The sequence below is a fragment of the Platalea leucorodia genome, assembly GCF_965183815.1.
Source record: "Platalea leucorodia genome assembly, chromosome: 10".
Lineage (NCBI taxonomy): Eukaryota > Metazoa > Chordata > Aves > Pelecaniformes > Threskiornithidae > Platalea > Platalea leucorodia.
In genome coordinates this window covers 24,505,956-24,518,473 of record NC_138832.1, presented here as the reverse complement: position 1 = coordinate 24,518,473, position 12,518 = coordinate 24,505,956, and the positions used below count along the sequence as shown (strand labels likewise).

Here is a 12,518-nt window from a genome sequence, read left to right as displayed (position 1 = left end):
GGGCGAGGAGGCGGCCGTAGGGCACCCTCCTCTTGGCCCTCGCCCCGCGGAGGAGGGGGCCTGGCGGGGGTGTTACGGCGGCGAGTTTATGAAGCGCGGTACTGGGGTCCCTGCTCCAGCTGCCGGCCTCCCTGGGGGCGGGATGCGAGTTGGGGTAGTTGGCTTCGCGCTGGGGCTTGAACGGGATGCAAAACGCACGAGGGACTTTATTACGGCGGTGCGGGGCCAGCGGGCTCTCCCCTACGCTCCGCTGCTCACCTCCTCTCCTCTGCCTGCCCACGGAGAAGCTCCCGTCCTCTAAGCTCTGCCTTAATGCAACGCAGCGGATAAGGGAGCCCGATGCCGTCCCTTTCCACCCTGCCAGGTTCCCGGCTGGACTAAAGCAGGGGATCGGGGGTGGCCGTGAGGGGTGGGCCGCTGTGGCTGTCCGGGCTGGCGTTAGCAGCTTTGTCCGGGTGCCCGGGGCCGGGCTCCTCCTGCCTCCCCTGCCCTGCAGGCAGTAGGTAAGCGGAATTATTTTTTCCTGGTATCTCCAGCTTGTCTCGCTTGGGGAAATAAAGGGGAAAACTGCGTGTCCTTCGCGCACGAGATGCGTCAGCCTGGATCGAGCTGGCTCAGCGTTTTCCTGTGTAGGGCTCGCTCGTCCCAGGGGCAGAGCTGGGAGGTGTCCGTGCTGGCAGGGGAGCCTGGGACCGCGCCAGGCGGCGGCGGCGATGTGTCCGCGAGTGAAAAGGGAGGAACGGCCGAGCTGCCGGCATCGGCTTCCCCGCTTCGGCAGCCCTGAGGTCTTGCTCAGAATCCAGGGCCTGAGCAGCAAAAGTCAACTCGCTCTGGAAGGGGAGGAATCGCCCCCGAAGCAGCGCCGCTCGCCGTGGGGCTGCAGCACTGCTCGCCGTGGGGCCGCGGCCCTGCGGGAAGGCGTGGGGAGCAACGCGGCTGCGGGAGCCCGGGCAGGGACGGGAGGGATGGAAGCGGGCTCCTGCCCGCAGCAGCGCAGGGTTCCCCCTGCTCGCTCGCGGTGCGAGCGCGTTAAGTTTTATTAATGTTGTCCCCTCGGTTTAAGGAGCATCCTGCCTCCTGCAGCTCTGAGTCCTTGCTGAAGGAAAGATCGGCTGGCTTGTTTTCCTCTTTTTCAGGCGTAGTTAGTGCTTGGGGGAGAGCCCCGGCTGGGTGGGACGTCCCGCGGTGCCCCCGGGGCGGCTGCGCGGCAGGGCAGGGCCGTGGGTGCCCCTGGGTCTGTGGTGGGTGCCAGCGGCATCTGCGTGCATGCGACAGCGGGGTCACAACCCCCGGCTCGCTTGCTTTGTGCGCTTTATTTACAATGTCCCAAGAAATGATTTCCTGGGGTGTTGACGTGTTTTTCAGCGTGGATTTCCTCCTTCCCACTGCGAACTCGGGCTGGGCTTGGGACTTGAAAGTAAAACAAGATCTTGTTTGGAAGGGAACAAAGGACTCGGATGTAGCGATGAACTGGTTAATAACAACAGAAGGGAGGAAAAAAAAAAGAGATTTCAGGCCCAGAATGCGTTCCCAGAGGCAGGGCGGCACGGCCAGCGCTGCGGACGCCCTGGGCTGGCTGGCACCTTCGCTGCGCTGAATCGCAAGCAGAGGTTCGCGGTGGCGAAGATAAGAGGCTCCTTTGGCAGCGACTACAAGGAAACAGCGTGTGTCTGGATCAAAGCGACGCAATGAAGCCACGAGAAATAAGGTCAACCTGAAAATGTTATTAGAGCTGTCGTCGCCCCCCCGGTCTCCTTTAAAGCAGCAGAAAGGGCAGGGAGATGTCTGAGCCGTCACCTGGCGGGACGGGGCCGAGCGCTGGGGAGCTGGAGCGGCTTTTGCTTTCAGTTGATATTTTTTTTCCTTTTTTTCTGTGCGGTTCTGTGCTTGACGGGCGTGGTGCTGGCAGAGGCCCAGGAAAGGCCCCGGCGAAGCGCACGGGCTGATCCGTGCCGCCTTCGGCACGGGAAAGGCCAACTCCTTTTTTTCACTTCGGGAGTAGTTTTGCAACCGGCAGCGAGGTTTAGCACCGATCCTCTTCCCCGAAACCACGCGTTCCTCGGGCAGCGCGGGCAGGCAGCCCGGCACCCGCCTGCCCCCTTGCCCCCGCGCTGCCCTGGCAGCCGCGGCGAGGCACCACCGCAGGGCAAAGCAACCGGGCCACGGGCAGGTGATGTTTTATACCCTACCAGGGGCCAAATGCTCTGTATGTATTGATATACACACACAGAGAGACTTTTTGGTGTAAAATCCATGACAGCGAGTGGAGAAGAGGAGGCTGAGGGGAGCCCTCATCGCTCTCTGCAACGGCCTGAAAGGAGGCTGGAGCCGGGGGGGTCGGTCTCTGCTCCCCAGGAACAAGCGATGGGACGAGAGGGAACGGCCTCAAGCTGCGCCAGGGCAGGGTTGGGTTGGGTATTGGGAAAAACTTCTTCCCCCAAAGGGCTGTCAGGCCCTGGCCCAGGCTGCCCAGGGCAGGGGCTGAGTCCCCATCCCTGGGGGGATTTAAAAGCCGGGGAGATGTGGTGCTGAGGGACATGGTTTAGGGGTGGCCTTGGCAGTGCTGGGTTAACGGTTGGACTCGATGATCTTAAGGGTCTTTTCGAACCTAAATGACTCTACAAGTGGCTCAAGGTCGTTGCCTGGTGGTGTCTGTGCCACCAGAAATCCCCCCTGAGAGGTGGGAGGCTGAGCCCCGGGCTCCTCCAGTCTGCTCTTACCTGCGGGTCTTGGAGCCTTTTGCAAAGGCCGATGTCCGCAGGCATCTCGTACAAGTGGGGAAACTGAGGCAGAGAGGCTTAATGAGTGACCAGGTCTCCTGGTGAAGAATTGAGTAGTGCCCGCCTGCGCTCTCAGGGCTTGCCCAGCTCCATCTGCTTTCTCCATCCCCAGCGGCTGTAGCAAACGCAGGCGGTGAGGGTGAGCAGGTTACGGCTGTGACTCCAAACCCCCTTCATTAAAGACTCCCCGTCCTCTTCGCACCTCCGGGCTGTTCTGCGTGTGCTCCTGAAAAAACCTCTTTGCATGATGTTGTGTCAGCGAGCTCTCAGCTGGGAGATGGGCACGAGCCGGGTTCTCGCAGTCCCTCCCTAAAGTGAAATGCTCGATTTCTGAGGATGTTGCACACGTGGCCGCTGGGTTGATCTTGTCCAGCCTTCAGGACTTGCCATTAACATCAAACTTTGCACAAGCACGCAGTGAGGCAGCCTTGCCTGGGGCCGGGAACAGCAGCGTGGCTGCGGGAACGGGACCAGGGTCCGTGCGGGGGCCGGGGCGGGATGCGCCGGAGCGGGAGGCTCTCCCGTGCCCACTGCGCGGGCGCGAGAGGGTTTTGCCTCCCTTTGCTGCTTGTTGTTACATTTCAAATTAGTTTGGGAAACTGAAAACCGTCTTCCAGTTTGGCGCATGTCAAATGTGCATCGAATTCCCCGGATTGTTTTGTTTTGCTTTTCTCAGCCTCTTTTTTTTTTTTGCGTTCAGCCTCCGCTAAGCTCACGCCAGGGCCGGGGCGGGTGAGGGTGCTGTGAGAGGGGAGGTGTCACGGGGGGAGAGATGAAGATGAAGATTCGGGACCCGGTGACTCTCCTGGAGCAGCCTGTGCCTCTCAAACCCTCGCCGGGTGCCGGCGTGCTGGGGCTGCTCCCTGCGACAGAGCAGGAGACCTGGAAAAGCTGCAGAGCCGGGACCTGGAGAGCGAACGCAGGCTGGGGCCAGCCTGCACCCCTCCCTGCCACCTCCTTCCCCCAGTCCGTCCCGCCCCATTGCCCGGTGCCGCTCGGCTCTCGCCCGGCTTGGCGAGGCTGCCGGTTGGCCTGATGCTCGTGGAGTTCGTCTTCTCCAAAAACATCCGCCCACGAGTTTTTCTCCCTCCCAGGAAAGCGGAGCGACCCGTCGCCCCGCTGGCGCTGAGCCCGGCTCTCCCAGCGCACGCAAGGGGCTGCTTCACCTGCGTGGCAAACGGCAACCCCCCACCCGCTCCGCCAGGCCGGGGAGCTGCTTTAAACTCTATTTCAAAGAAAAACTTGGAACCACCTGCTCCGTTTCCTGCAGCCCCGGGTTGTCTGGTTCAACCCTGAGCTCCCACAGCTGCTGCCAAAGGCCAGGAGCCAGGATGAGCTCGGTGCTCCCCAGGGGCAGGGTTTCAGGCCGATGAGGATTTTAAGAGCCCCGGGAGCCCGATCCCTGCTGTTGGTCACCGAGGAGGCTGAGAAAACAGGAGGAAGAACCGAGAGGTGGAAGAAAAAGGGACCATTTCAAAGGTGGTTTTGGAAGGGAGGGTTTTGCGGGGCTTTGCTAAGCGATATCGCGGGGGGACCCGGCTGCGCTGTGCGCTTTCGGGTTTTGTTTGTGTTGGGCAAGAGCACAACGCGGGGCCGGGGCCAGCGCGGGGGCGGCCGGGGGGAGCAGGACCCCGCAGCCCTGCCCGGAGCGGGGAGCAGCCGTGTCGCCCCTTCTGCAGGCGCGCTCTGCCTGGGAGGCTTTGGATGAGCTGGGAAAGCTGCCCCTGCCTTCGGGGCTGCTGTGCGGGGGGACGGGGCCACACCGTGCCCCTGGGGGGCTTTTGGTATCGGCCTCGCTGGAGCAGGAGCCTGCAGGAGCTGGGGTCTGGTGAGTGGCCACGGCCAGCGTCTGCGGGTGGGGGGACACGGGAGCCACCTGGCCCAGCCCGGCACCGGCTCCCAGCCTGGCCAAGGCTGCAAAGAGAGGGGGCTCAGGCCTGGAAAGCTGTGGGATGGAGAGCGGGAGCAAGGAGCAGCCCCTGCCCGGCCCCGGCGTGACGGGGCACAAGCCCATCTTGGCTCCCCGGGGTTTGGCTGTGCCTCGGGCTGGGCTTGGCAGCCCCAGAGCGGGGAGAGGAGGAGCAGCACCGGGATCCTCCGGGGCAGCGGGGCGAGAGGTAGCCCCCAGAGCTGATGGGAGCCGGGGAGGAAGAGGAGCAGGGCCAGGCTCAGGTCCTGGGATGGGCTCTGCCGGAGCTGGTGCCGGAGCAGCCCCCGGGAGCGTCTCCCAGGGGAGATGAAGGCAGCGGGAGCGGGAACGCATCTCCCTGGGAATGCCCCGTGGGGGAGAGGCGGCAGTGGAGCCCTTCGAGGTGCTCCAGGTGCAAGATGAGGCAGGACCCGGTTCTTGCCAGCGGCCTTCGCTGGGCTCTGTCTGCGGCTTTCGGGGCCAGAGCTCCTGGGAACGGCAGGAGCCCGTTGCCCCGGGCCACCTTGGCACCCGGCAGCCCTGGCACCGCACCCGCGCTGCTCCGCTGCCGCCGCCGGCGTCCCAGCACCACCGGGCTGGCGCGGCAGGACCTGCTCCGGCCGGCGTGGGAGCACGGGGGAGGCTGCAGGCGGCTGGGCAGAGGCTGCCCCCCTGCTCTGCCCCGTGCAGAGCCCCGCTTGCAGCCAGCCTCCGGGCTGGGGCCGGGGCAGGGAAAGGGGGGGCAGATGAGGCTGAGCTGCAGCGAGTGGGGTGCGCAGGGGAGCTGCAGCGTGCGCCAGCGGAGCGTGGGAACCGGCCCAGACCTCAAAACGCCTGGTTTGCACAGCACCGCGGCTGCTCAGAGGCCCGGAGCGCGTCGCCTGGGGTGCCTGATGCACAGAGGTGCCAGACCAGTGCTGGAGTACAGGCTTTATTTAAACCAGCACTGAGAGCCCCCCGCCGCCGTGCCGGCACGGGGGGTGCTTGCATCCGTCGCGGCAGCCTGCGCTGCCGTCCTGTCCGTACACACCAACAGTCTTGCTATGATACAGAGAGGATACAGGTAATTACAAAAGGGGGCTGCGTCCCCCCCAGCGTCCGTGGGCCGAGCCAGCTTGCCCACGCTCTGCCCTGCTTGAACCCACCTTTTGCATCTGGCACGGCCTTTAACACCGAGGGTTGGCCGTGGCCCTCCCGGTCCTGTGCTGCTGCCGCCGGGGCTCACCCAGGAGCTGAAATCCTGCAGGTTAACGATTGCTGGGGCTGAAGATGCGAGCAAGCTGGCGGCTGCGCTGGCCCAACAGGGCTGGGGGGACCAAAAACCCCAAGGAAAGAGATGCTTGGTCAGGAGTGAAGGGGTGTGATCCTGGGCCGGATGGTCCTGTGCAGCTCGGCTCGGGCAACATGCCCCTCTCTGCCACGTGCCTAGGTGCGGTTGCTTGGGCTGGTGATTATTCCACCTTCATGGTCCTGCTCTTTGACCTCCCCTGAAACCGATTCCTTGGAATCGCTCCAGGTTTCCAATTAGCCGGAACTGAAACTCCTTCACTCCTTGCCAGAAGCCGATGCCGGCCCTGCCTCGTACCTGCAGGCTGGCCCTGGCGCTTGGCCCCGGGGCTGCCAGCCCTGCGCCCGCCGTGCCGCTGCTCTCTGCTAACCCCGGCTGCTGGCCCAGCGCCTCCAGCTCGGGGCCCCCGCGCGCCCACAGCCTGGCTGGGTCTGCCCCTGCCGGACGTGGGCTCAGACTCATCGAGGGCCATCCCGCCACGGGGACGCTTTGTCTTGCGGTTGCAGATGTGACCCCGGTGCCTCTCCAGCTCCGTTTGCTCAGACAGGAGCCAGGGAGGTGATGTGCCGCCAGGGCTGGGACGTCCCCCCTCGTGCGTGTCCCTGGAGACCCTTCCTGGCTCAGGGCTTCCTCCGGCTGGATGGCGCGGCCCCGTGCGGCACCGAGCACGGATTCGGCTCTTGTCCTGTTCGAACGGCTGCTGCCCCGGGGCCGTGCCGGAGCGTCGGTGGGCAGGAGCAGCGGGAAGGGGGGAGGCGGAGGCGGCTGTCACAGGTCCAGCCGAAAGGCCCCGAAGTAGCTGGCTGCTGCATCGTTGTAGTCGATGGCCAAGGAGGAGACGGAGACAAAGAGCTCATCGCCGGCCTTCAGCTCAAACAGTCCCCCCTGGTAGAGAGCGTGGAGCCCGTAGTCCGCCTCGGGCGCCCAGCACTTGGTGCCGACCCCTTTGAGCAGGAGGATGGGCTGGCTGTAGGAGGTCTTCCAGTTGATGCACTGGACGAGCTGGGGGACGGAGACGCGGGCGCTGGCCCCGTCGCTGGGGTAGCGGAAGTAGATCTGGGAGTAGACGTAGTACTTGCCCGCCTGGTTGACCCGCAGCCGGCCATCCCGGTAGGTGATGTTCTGCAGGTGCGAGTGGATGGTGCTGTCTTCCCAGCGGGCGATGGCATGGCGGCAGGACTGGGAGAGGTTCCCGAAGCGCTTGGAGTTCCCTGGGGAGAAGGAAGGGTCACCGAGGGGAGCGGGATGCTCTGGGGAGCACCCGTCGGGGTCTGGAGAAAGGGACGGGGTGGCTCTAAGCCTCTCCCGCAGTCACCCAGCTTGGAGGCATGGAGAAGGCGGTCTTGGACCCGACAGGAGAAACATCCCCCCATCTGCGACTAAGGGCATCCTCCCATCCTGGTCCCCTGCCATTCGGGTGAGAGCTTCCCCCTGTTCCCATCTCAGAAACCCTCTGGTGCCCAGCGGGGCTGCCCGACTCACCGTCCTGGGCCAGGCTCTGCGGGCGGAGGGTGAGATGTGCCGAGGGCTTGCCGGCCGTTTTGGGAGGAACCTGGCCCTCCGAGGCGTTGAAGTAGCTCCGCCGGGCCTCTGCGAGAAACGGGACACGCGGCCGTAGGGGACAGAGTGCGGGGGGACCCCCAGCCCCGCGCCGGCAGAGCGGCTCCTCACTGCGCAAGCAGAGCGAGCAGGGCAGGGAAATGCCCCAGTGACCCATCAAAGAGGGAGGTTATTTGGGGATGGAAAGGTCTAGTCAATCATTATCTGACATTTCTGTGCTGTCCCCTGCGGCCCTGGTTCCCCAGACTCCAGACAGACAGACACGGCCGGCCGTCCAACCCGTTCCCCGGGGACGTATGCCCTTCACCCGCCCAGCGGGACAGCCCTTGCCCTCCCCTCTCTGCCCCAGCTCGCAGCGCCGTGCCCGGCGGAGTTTGCCCCGGGAGGGACCGAGCCCCCCCGGCCCGCTGGCATCCCCGGCCGCACGCCGAGCCGCGCACACGTGGACTGCGGCTCCATCTGTCCGTCTGTCCGGCTGCAACCCGGCCCCAGCAAACGGGTTGCTGATGCTTTGCCGTGCCGGCGTGCGGCACCCCGGCTGCCACCCCGCTGCTGGGCCAGGAGGGACTCACCCTTCATCACGTTCCTGCGGATAACGTTCTCCGTCACCTGGACCATCAGAGAAGAGAAACAGGCCCACGGTTAACGGTGAAACGGGCGTTCCCTGTGCCCCAGCTCCTCTCGTCTCTTCCACGCCTTCCCGACCTTGTCTTTCAGGCCATGGCTCTGGGCCACGCCAGCTCCTCGCTGCAGAGGGCCTGGCGTCCAGCCCCACTCCTCCGCCCCCCTCAAACCATCCTTGCGATTGCCCTCTGCCACCCCTCCGGTGAGGCGGGTGGGGAAACTGAGGCAGGGAGGCAGACAGGAGCTCTCCCATCGGCTGTCCCATCCTCTCCTGGTCCCCAAAGCTGGCGGGTCCAGGCTCACCGTGGCCACGTAGGCTTTGATGGTGTTGGCCAGCTTGAGGCAGGACTGGTTGCCAATCAGCTCCTCCAGGCTGGAGCCCTCCTGCTGCTGATTGATCACCTGCAGGCACCGCAGCTCCTCCGCGCTCCCCGGCGCCTGGGCTTTGAGCTGGAACAGAAACACCGGGGCGTCCCCGCGTCAAGGCGGGCAGGCGAGGGCGGTGTGCGCGGCTCGGCTGGAGGCAGCAGCGGGGACGGCCGGCGCGGTGCGGGCACGGGGCGGCCACCGTCGGCCCGGCTCCTCAGGGGCAGGGCGCTCGCAGCCGCGTCGCGGGGTGGAGAATAACCCTGAGCTGCCCTGGTCCCGGAGCTGGTGGGGGGACGGGTACCGCCGGGATGCAGACACCGACTGTCTCTCCTGTGCTGGGATGGAGTTAGGTGGCGGGAGGCTGGGTGGATCCAAGTTCTGTCAAAAATCTCTTTTTGTGAATTGGACAGCTTAAATCTCATCTTGACCCCTGGCAGAAGCAAGTCTTGCTCATCCCAGCTCTTTGGGAAACACAGAAGCACGGAATGGTTTGGGTTGGAAGGGACCTTTAAAGGCCATCGAGTCCAACCCCCTGCCATGAGCAGGGCCATCGTCAGCTGGACCAGGTCGCTCAGAGCAACGTGACAGCCCCTTTCGTTCAGTTCCTGCACCGAGCGTGCGGAGGAGGCGAGACTCAAGGACCCTCACAAGCTGCAGAGCACCAGGTAAAGAAAAGAAACCCAAATTTCCTATTCTCCATCTCCTTCACCTCTTCCTCTCCTGCCCTGGGGGAATGAGGCTTCTCAAGCAGTAAAACCCAGCCCCAGCTTTGAAGGAGGCGTTCGCAGCTCCTGGGGAAGCGGGCGCCCGGCGCGGCTCCCCACGGCGCGCGGAAGCAAGAGCTGCCGCTGCAGGCTGGACGTGCCCGGGCAGCCTGGTCCCCGCTCTTCGTGCTTTCCCGCTGCTGAGCTGAACTGGGGTTGCAAAACAAGCTCCCACACAGCTCTGCCCTCCCAGCTGCCGAGCCGTGCTGGCCGGGGCCGGGACCCCGCGCGCTGGCGGTGCTGCGTCAGCCCAGGCGGATCTCAGACGCTTTCTAGCCTGTGCTGGCTTGCGGTTTGGGCTGGGAAGCCTTCCCTCCCCGTGACGCGGGCTGCTGCCCGGCGAGCTGCCCCTTCCCGGGCTGTCCGGCGGCTGACCCGGCCCGGCTCTGGCCGTGGCAGCGCAGCGGGGGACAGGCATGGCTGGCTGCAGGGTCTCACCACACCGTGCTGCTGTCCAGGGCGTGGGGAAACCGAGGCACAGATGGGACGGTTGCCCTGGAATCGGTGTGCCAGGAGCTGGGAATGAACACTGGCACCTTGGCCATCCTACCTTTATCGCCTGGGTCATTCCCAGATCCCAGGACCCAGGAGTCCTCGGGCTTGGCCACTTCATCACCTGGGGCTTGGCCACCCACCAGACTCCTGCCCGCCTCCCTTGGCCACAGTTTTGGCTACTCACTTGCCTGGTCCCAGGATGCGCCCACATTTGGGATCACTACAGACTCCAGTAGCAGCAGCAAGACGGTGTGAGGGCAGATGAAAAGGGGCTTGGGGCGGGGGTTTTGCGCTATTGGGCCAACTGTCCCGGCGCTGGACCTGCCAGGAGCACAGTGGCTGGCAGATGAGCTGCAGGGGCAAGCTCGGAGGGACGGATGCGGAGGCTCGCGTGGCTGCAGCAAAGCCCGGCCTTCCCGAGCGGGCGGGTGCGCGGCGCCCGCCGGGGCAGTAAATCCCCAAGCGACGACGGGGCCGTTCCCGGGAAACCCCAGGCCACGAGCGTGTGCCTGGGCAGGGCCGGCGCGCGGCTCCTCCGTGCTGCCGGGAGCGCCAACGATGGCGCGTGCCCGCACCGCATCCCACCGGTCCCGGTGAGGTGGTGGCACATCCCCAGCGGGTCCCAGTAAGGTGGCGGCACGTTCGCAGCAGTAGGATGGGGACTGCAACCGTGTGCCTCGTCCCTCTGGGTCCTAACAACCACCTGATCACACTAATTGCCTTGATGAAAGCTGGCTGCGACAGGCTGCAGGCAGCACCAGCACCTCTCTCTCCGCAGGTAAGCCCTCCGCCTGCCCCCTCCCTCTCCCCTCCTGGGGACCTTGTGCTGGGCGGGGTGTTTAAGGAAAAAGTGGGAAAGTTTTGTAAAACTGGGGGCACGGGAAGAACCCCACGTGAGGGGGCGAGGGCTGGCCGTGTCGAGGGGTTCAGTGTCCCGGGAGGTGCTGAGCTCTGCGCGCCTCTCCCCAGCACCGACCCGTGCAGGGATCCAGTGACCAGCCTCCCAAATCAGCCCAAAGAGCTGAGTTGAAGCGGCGTTCTCCTCCCTTCAGCCCTTCCCCGGGGCTCGCTCTGCCCGCATTCCCCTCCTCTCGCCAGTGCCTTTCATGTAAATCCCTCGCAGCGGGCGCCACATGGGATCCAGGGATGGAAACAAAGCCCGAACTGAAGCCCGCTCCCAAGGATGCTCCGCGGGGCGCCAGGCAGGCCCTTCCCCCTGCATCCACGGCAGGGCTTCTTCCCCTTTTCCCCTGCCTCTGGTGTGGCTTTGGGACACGCTGGGCTCTGCGGGACCGTTTCTGGCTGGGCCCTCCAGCATCAGGGACGACGGTACCACCAGCGGAGCTGCCCGGCAGCCCCCAGTTTCCCTCTCCCGAAGACCCCCCCCGTTTGGTGTTTCCCCTCCCTGACCCTCCCGCGGCTCCGGGGTTGCTGGGGGCCTGAATCAGCTGCTGGGGGGCAGGATCAGGCCTGGCACGTCCGAGTTGGGGAACGGTTTGGCACGAGGGACACGGCGGGTAGGTGGGAACGGCTGGATCCCGGCAGGGTTATTTGGGGTGATGAAGCTGGAGCAAGCACCCAAGAGCTGCTGGTATGGGGGGGGTTTCCCAGTTTCCCAGCCAGGCCACTTCCAGCATCTCACGACGGGGGTGAGGAGGATGCGGCGGGGCTGGAGCGGGGGTGGGACGGGAACGGAGGGGGCCGGGGGGGGGAGACGAAGCAGGAACCAGGGGCGAAGGGGGGCAGCCCCCCCAGCCCCAGCTGGGGCTGCAAACCCTGCGGGGGCCCCAGGGCAGGGCCCCCCCGCCCCGCTGCACCCTCGGCCCGGGACAAAGGCTCCGTCTCTCCACATCTGGATCCGCGGCTCTGGGCGGAGCCGAGGGCAGTGCCCCCCCCCCCCCCCCAGCCTCCACATCTGGATCCGCGGCTCCCAGGGGAGCCGGGGGCGGTGCCCCCCCCTCCACATCTGGACCCGCGGCGGGGTCGGCGGCGAGCCGGGGCGCGGGGCGGGCAGAGGCCTCCCGCAGCCGCCGGGTCCCCGGGGCGCTGCCCCCCCGCCCGCTCCCGGCCCCCGCGGCCCCGCCCGCACCGCAGCGGCTCCGCGGGGGGGAGGAGGCCGCAGCCCCCGCCGGCGGGCTCACCTTGGAGATGGCCATGGTGAAGTAGACGAAGAGGCCGGTGGTGGAGGCGATCTGCAGCGCCAGGATGGCCATGACGGCCACGCTGCCCCACAACGGCCCGCACCGCCGCCGCCGCCGCCGCCCCCCCCGCGCCCCGCCGGGGTCGCCGTCGCCGGGGCCGGGGCCGGGGCCGTCCGCCAGCATACGGGCCTCCGAGCCGCCGCTGTCGGAGCGCAGGTACTGCCCGGCGCTGGGCTGGTGCGGGGCCATGGCCCGGCCCGCCCCGGCTGCCGCTGCCCAGCGCCCGCCGAGCTCCGACGGGGCCGCGGCGGCGGCGGCGGCGGGAGGGACCGGCTGGGGGCGGGGCCGGGGCGGGGCCGGGGGCGGGGCCCCCCGCAGCCGCCTCCCGCCGCGGGGGACCCGGGACCCGGGGGGGACCCGGGGCGCGGGGGGGGGCCCCGGGGCCGGGCCGCGGGCGCCCCGTCGGCAGCGGGAGGCGGGCGGTGGGAGCCCGGGGCCAGGGCTGCGCGCCCCGCGGGAGCCCCCGGGTGACCCCCGGGTGACCCACGGGCGGCGTGGGTGCCGCTGGGGTGGCCCCCGCCAGCGAGG

At 66.6% G+C, this 12,518-nt stretch overlaps 1 protein-coding gene across 1 annotated transcript; it reads right to left on the bottom strand.

The window, feature by feature from the left end:
• Positions 1-5,612: 5,612 nt before the first annotated feature.
• LOC309595689 (tumor necrosis factor ligand superfamily member 10-like) lies at positions 5,613-12,215 on the bottom strand. The gene is made up of 5 exons (XM_082322947.1): positions 11,931-12,215; positions 8,465-8,611; positions 8,110-8,146; positions 7,460-7,567; positions 5,613-7,188 (listed from the first exon to the last, which is right to left on the bottom strand). The coding sequence occupies exons 1-5, from the start codon at positions 12,177-12,179 to the stop codon at positions 6,746-6,748; spliced, it is 984 nt and encodes a 327-aa protein (XP_082179073.1). The 5' UTR covers positions 12,180-12,215; the 3' UTR covers positions 5,613-6,745.
• Between the last annotated feature and the right edge of the window lie 303 nt (positions 12,216-12,518).